Here is a 7,135-nt window from a genome sequence, read left to right on the forward strand (position 1 = left end):
ATTCTGAGCTCTCATCATGGCGGCGGCGGCGGCCGCGGCGGCCGTCGGGGGCCCGCAGCCGCCCCAGCCGGAGGTGCCGGCGCAGGGGCCGGCTTTAGACAAGGCGGCCACCGCCGCTCACCTGAAGGCCGCTCTCAGCCGGCCGGATAACCGTGCGGGCGCCGAGGAGCTGCAGGCGCTGCTGGAGCGGGTGCTGAACGCCGAGCGGCCGCTGGCTGGGCTTGCGGGAGGCGAGGAGGCGGCGGGCGGCGGCGGCGGCGGCGGCGGCCCGGGCGAGGCGGAGGAGGATGCCCTGGAGTGGTGTAAGTGCCTTCTGGCCGGCGGCGGCGGCTACGAGGAGTTCTGCGCGGCCGTGCGGGCCTACGACCCCGCGGCGCTCTGCGGCCTGGTCTGGACGGCCAACTTCGTGGCCTACCGCTGCCGGACGTGCGGCATCTCCCCCTGTATGTCGCTGTGCGCCGAGTGCTTCCACCAGGGCGATCACACTGGACACGACTTCAACATGTTCCGCAGCCAGGCCGGGGGCGCCTGCGACTGCGGGGACAGCAACGTAATGCGGGAGAGCGGGTGAGTGGAGCCCCGGCGAGGCGAGGCGAGGCGAGCCGGGCCGTGTGATTTTGCGGGGGTCGGGTCGGGGAGCCCTAGGGGGAGATCCCTGGGAGCCGACCCGCATCTGCCAGGGGAAGCTTGGGGGAGCGCGCAAGGGGTTGGAGGTGACTGAGCTGTCACTGGTGGGAAGGGGGTGGGGAAGAGAGGAGAGCATGTGCGGGGAACCAGGCTGAGAAATTTCGAGGAGGTCAGGGTGGGCGAGTGCTGCGGGAGAAGGGTTCATTCAGTGTGTGGGGCGAGAGGGCAGGGACGGGGAGCGGAGCTGTCAGTTGTGTACTTGTTGCGAAAGGGTGTACAGCTGCCTGCCTGGTTCTGCGGAAGAGCCTTAGAAGTGATTTAGAATGACTGGGAGGGAGTGATTTGGGATCTGAATTGGGTCAGTTGGGTCACAGGAGGCCGAGGGCCAGGGGGAGGGTCTTACAACTGCAGGTTAGGACCCTTGTGGGGGAAAAAGGCGTCTGCACAGTGTCTGTGTGCCTGTCGGAGTGAGGGACAGAGCTCTGGAGCTAATGGGGTTGCGGGAGGAGGGAAGGGGAGGGGCTTGCATAAAAAGGGACTGTTGAGCTGTCAGTGGAGTATGTGATATGCTGAAGTGACCGAGAACTGGGCCTCTGAGCCATCAGATATAGAATACGCCTTACACCAGAAGGAGGAGGAAATCACAGAGCGAATTAGGAATCAAGTGCTGCTGGGTTTTATCTAGTTAAGGGCGCCTTATTTATTAATGGGAGAACATCCGCCTAAAAGGAGACACTCGACACATGCATCTTTGACAAACGCATTGATGCATGCAGTGCACCTGGTGTGCCATGGCACCTATGCCTTAATCCACACACTACATACCTTACATAGGAGTTGGAGGCTGGAGAAGAGGTTTCTGAGCAGACGGACTAAGAAAAAGGATTCAGGAGTTAGCAAGACCCTGCAAAAAGTAATAATCAGGGCTAGCAAATAGAGCTGGATTTTTTTTTTTTTAGCTTTACTTTTAGCATTTTAATATTTATATATTATTGAATATAAAAGCCAAAATAACCTATAGTGAAACATTTCCTCCTTTCTGGTCTCTCATCTGCCAGTTCCTTCTCATTGCTTTTAGTTTCTCTCAGTCCAAAGCAAGCAACAATAAATGTTTCCTCATCCTGCTGTCTCCTCTCATGCAAAAGGTGACATGGTTGTACATCTTCCCTCTATGTGGGTTCTTGATTCTGTAGTGTAAAGACAACTATACAATGTTTGGTGAGTTTGCTGCCCTTGATTTAATAATGTCATTTTATGGGCAAGGAGAGGCCTAGTATAAAATAAAAACCTAGGTGTACCAGTCTTCTCTCACCTGTAGAAGAATATCACTGGGGTAAATTTACAAAAGTGGGACTTAAAAATTGTTCTTCCTAAGTCTTGTAATAACTACTGTATGGAATGGCCTGTTTGCCAATAACTTTTTTAATTTTTATTTTTTGGTTTTTCGAGACAGGATTTCTCTGTGTAGCCCTGGCTGTCTTGGAACTCACTCTGTAGACTAGGCTGGCCTCAAACTCAAAAATTCACCTGCCTCTGCCTCCCAAGCGCTAAGATTAAAGGCGTGCGCCACCACTGCCTGGCGCCAGTAGCTTCTTTAACAGTGTTATTAAAACTTTAGAATTTTTTCTGTTTGGTGGAAGTGGTCAAATTTTAACTGCTTTACATAATTTAACTCATATAATCTTTAACAATTTTGAGATACTGTTGTTATTCACATTGGAAAGGAAAACAGGGCACAGATTTTTAAAACTTGGTAAAGATCACGCAGTAAGTTAGGTATGGTAAGTAAGCTAGGCTTGCTGACTGTATGCTGACCTTTCAGCCACTTCCCCTACTGCCCTTGTTAAACTGCATTCTTTAATTTGTTTTGGGGCATTTACCTGGGGTGTTAGGCAGACCAAGAATGTGGTCTCCCACTTCGTTACACCTTCAATCCTATGGAATCAATACTATTTGTATTGGTTTTTCTGCTCAGTACTGTTTTGCCCTTTTGATTTTAATCCCATTTTAAAACCTCCAATTGAAAAATAAATTTTTATTTTATGTATATGTATTTTGTGTGTGTGTAGGTCAGGAGACAAGTTTGTGGAGTCAGCTTTCTCTTTACACTATTATGAGGGCTCTGGAGACCAAATTTAGGTAGTTGAGATTGTGTGATGCTGAGCCATCCTGCTGGCCTGTCAAACTCCTTTTAAAAAGAGGGATGTCAAGTCACGGATGACTTAGAGCAGTCTCTTACAGATACAAAGACATTTTTACTTCTTGTTCTAGGTTAGCATTCAGGGGAACTAAGAATGAAATAATGTTGGGTCTTCTGGAATTTGGATCAAAGTGGTAATTATCAATTTTTCTGGATGAAGTGCAAATCTGTCATTTTAAAATTATGATGCTTCATTGTGGAAGTGGAAATAATGTTAGTCAGGTTTTTCTTCTGTTTGAGATAGGTTCCTGGAAGTTGCTGTATAGACCATGCTGGCTTTGAACTTTCAGTGACCCTCTTGCTTCTGATTTTCAAGTGTTGTAATTATAGGTGTGAGCCACCATGTTGGGGACCTCCTCCACCTCCTCTTCTTGTTTGAGATAGGGTCTTAATGTCTAACTCCAGCTGGCTGTGAATTCACAGACTTCTTCCTGCCTCATTCCTCCAAATGCTGGGATTACAGTTGTGAGTCATTATGCCCAGCTTCTAATACGTTTGTTTGTTTGTTTGTTATTTATTTATTTATTAAGAATACAAACACGGGGCTGGTGAGATGGCTCAGCCAGTAAGAGCACCGACTGCTCTTCCGAAGGTCCTGAGTTCAAATCCCAGCAACCATATGGCGGCTCACAACCATCTGTAACAAATCTGACTCCCTCTTCTGGAGTGTCTGAGGAGCTACAGTGTACTTACATATAATGAATAATAAAAAAAAAAATACAAACACAGATTTAGGGCATCCATACTGTAGATAGGTCCAGGTATTTTTATTGAGATTTCAGGGAATTTATTTTTACCATGGTAGCAGTTATCTATTTATTGATTTAATTGTAAATCTGTGTCTTGGAGAAACAGAACTCTTACCTGTGTGTTCCAGGAGTTGCCATGTCCAGTTTCATGGACGAGACTGAACAGTTGACCGAATTGGACCCGTATGATTATTCTGAAATTTTTACAACTTAGTGGCTTTGGTGAAATTTGAATACCTATTCTCCTGCTTTTAGAGGGATAGATAGTGATGGTCAGGGTTATCGACTAAGATGCTGCTTCTAGAACTATTTTAGAACTAGAAATCAACAAATTATAACTGTGTTCCAGGTGGGCAGACCTGTGTTACCCTGGAAACAGCCCTAAAGTTTGCTGAAAGCTGAGAATGTGTGTATTTTGAAGTTTCTCTTTCTTTCATTAGCATAAAGTGCATCTCTCCCACCTGTTCTGCAGTCTCCGAAAGATTGCGTTTCCCTGTATTCTTACTGCTGTGTTGATCAACTGTAGTGCTGAGGATTGAACCCTAGGCCTTATTTGTTACTAGGAATATGCTCTATCCCAGAGCTATGCTTTATCCTTGTGTCTGTGTACTTAATAAAGGAAGACATTTTCTTTTTGGTTTTTCGAGATAGGATTTCTCTGTGTAGCCCTGGCTATCCTAGAACTCACTTTGTAGACCAGGCTGGCCTCGAACTCAGAAATCCACCTGCCTCTGCCTCTCGAGTGCTGGGACTAAAGGGGTACGCCACCACGCCCGGCTATCTCATTTTCATTTGACTGTAATTGTGTACTTAGAAGATGTTAGCAAGAACTGTATGTCTAGCTATTTTGTTGGAATATTTAGGTAGTTTGCTTTGTGCAGTGCTTAAGTGAATATCTGCTTAACACTCTGCCTCTTCAGTATTTTCTTCAGCATGCATTGGACAGTGTCTCATATTAGAACATAGTCCATTTTCTTTCTTTTAAAACCTTTTCTTTTTTCTATTTTATGTATTTGAGTTTTTTGCTTGAATACATGTCTGAGGACCATTTGCATGCCTGATGCTAGAAGAGGGCCTTGGATTCCCTGGAACAGAGTTATAGATGGTTTTGGATCACCAGATGGGCTGGGAGTTGACCTGGGTCCACTGGAAGAGCAGTCAGTGCTCTGAAGCACAACTAGCCTTGAACTCACCTGCCTCTGCTGCCTGAGTGCTGGGATTAAAGATAGGCATCATCACTCTCTCACGTTTTTAAGAAAGTTACTTCGTATTCCACTGCATTTTTTTTTTTGGGGGGGGGGCTGTTATAAATACTATTGTAGTCAATATTGCTATGTAGTTTATTTCAAAGAAATTAATTTCCAGCCTTCTCAGTGTATGCATTGCTTTCTTTCCATCCTGGCCCACATAATGTATAAAATTTTAATCTTTGATTTTCATAGGTATTTTTAATTTCACACAGAAAACTCAGCAGTGGTAGCAATCTATTCATGGGTTCTGTATAGCCTTTTCCCCTTTCTAGCTTGGCAGTGTGGCTTTTCCAGCAAGCTGTGGATTTTGTACCTGAGATGTTGCCTTTCCATTGATGGTAGATGTCATCATGTTATTACCATTGGTCCCAGGAACTTCTACCAGCTCGGCCAGGGCTTCTCCTTTTCTGAGTTAACCTGTTGAAGGTAATAGTGGTGCATGCCCTAGCCTGGACATCCAGCCTACCTTCTTTTGGATGATGCTGTAGGGAACCCCTATATTGAGGCACAGAATTAGTTTGTCACTATTTTATTAGTGCCATTAGGTATTATTCTTTTTTATGACTTTGTGGCTTTGGTCTTTGCTGTCCAATGCCTTGGGAAAATCGGAAAATCAGAGAAATTAAAATTGCATAGTATTCTTTCCTCGTTCCTTTTGCTGCTTTCTTTGGTACCAAGGTTTGTTCTTTTGTTTTGTGTCACTTGGTCCTTCCCATTGTCTGTTACCATCAGAGTCTAGGGCCTTTGTCACATCATGCCTTATTCTATATGCCCTTCCTTGTCTTAGCTGTCTCAGTATGATATCTACCTCCATGCCAATCTGTCTGCTTTCCCCTTGTGCTGGGGGCTCCTCTCCGTTATTCTTACTGCACTTTTTACATTCCTGTCCTTGAAGAAGCTCAGTGTGAGTTTTAATCCACAATGAATGGAACACATCCATAAGGCAACATGTGTACAGCACGTATGTGAAGCTGTGGTGCAGTCTGTGACTTTATGGCCTGACAGTTTCTATTTATTCTTAGCTTATACTTCAAGTAATGACATCGCAATACAAATTTGATAATAAAGATGGTTTTACTCTCCCATTTGTATCCTGTTTACACATACTGACATTTAAGTAAATTAGATAATTGTGTTATACAATATGGTTATTGGTAGAAAGTATTAGAATTATTATTATTATTTTATTTTTTAAAAACAGGGTTACATTGTACACCTGGCTATCCTGAACTTACTGTGTAGACTGGGCTAGATTTTTTTGCCTCTGCAATTAGTTTCTGTGTCAAAGCCAACAACAATTCTGGATGTGTCTGAGTAGCGAGTTCTCTGAAAAGAGCTCAGGCTGCTGTGGGCTGCATAGAGCTGTGGTGCCTCCCTGCCACTAAGGACAGATCTGCTTTTGGTTTGTTGTTTCTTTTTTTTTTCTTCTGTTTTCCTGCCCCCTGAAATTCATTGGTATCTATTTCCTATTTTCTTTCTTTCTTTCTTTCTTTCTTTCTTTCTTTCTTTCTTTCTTCCTTTCTTTCTTTCTTTCTTCCTTTTTGTTTTGCTTTGTTTTGTTTTGTTTCTGTAACTTCTTGCTTTTCCAGTGCCCCAGTTCCTTAATATCCACTTGGATGGAGGCTTGCATTTTATTAACAAATGCCTAGACCTTATTCTAGGCTTGTTCCCCAACTAGCTTGTAACTCAATTATCCCATCTATGTTCTGCTACATGGCTGGTTGTCTCTCCTCAGTTTTATATGCCCGACTTTCTCCGAGTCTGGATGGCAAATCTTTTTCTTTTTTTCTTTTTGAGACAGGGTTTCTCTATATAGCTCTGGCTGTCCTTGGACTCAGAAATCTCCCTGCCTCTGCCTCCCAAGTGCTGGGATTGAAGGCATGCACCACCACTGCCCGGCTTGGATGGCAAATCTTAAGTGCCTATTTTATCCGAGAGCTCCTCCCTGTCTGCCGACTGCTCCACCTCCTACTTCCTGTCTTTGCTATAGGTCAATCAGGAGCTTCACACTGTGCATATAAACATTATCCCTACATTTCCCTCTTTAGTTCAATAAAAGACTCTTTTTTTCTAACATCAATAAACATATACAATAAGAATAGTTATGAAAACCATCAGGTAAGAATTACATTCACAATGTCCAGTCGATGTATATATTTAGTAACCTTGGAGAAAGTATTTTCTATCTTATCTCGATGAGTCCAAAGTTCTGTATCTAATTCATTTTCTATCATAACTTGACTTTATTAACCTGTAAATATCTTCTTAGACTTTAAATAGATATCTTGAATCTTTTTTTTTTTTTTTTT

General features: G+C 44.0%; 1 protein-coding gene across 6 annotated transcripts in view; it reads left to right on the top strand.

The window, feature by feature from the left end:
* Ubr3 (ubiquitin protein ligase E3 component n-recognin 3) overlaps positions 1-7,135 on the top strand; it is a 132,883-nt gene continuing 125,748 nt past the window's right edge. For all 6 annotated transcript variants that reach the window (XM_029473748.1, XM_029473751.1, XM_021152412.2 and 3 more), the window contains exon 1: positions 1-567. In XM_029473748.1, the coding sequence (XP_029329608.1) occupies positions 17-567 (551 nt within the window). In that variant the 5' untranslated portion in view covers positions 1-16. The remainder of the gene's footprint in view (positions 568-7,135) is intronic.

The sequence above is a fragment of the Mus caroli genome, chromosome 2 (assembly GCF_900094665.2).
Source record: "Mus caroli chromosome 2, CAROLI_EIJ_v1.1, whole genome shotgun sequence".
Taxonomy (NCBI): domain Eukaryota; kingdom Metazoa; phylum Chordata; class Mammalia; order Rodentia; family Muridae; genus Mus; species Mus caroli.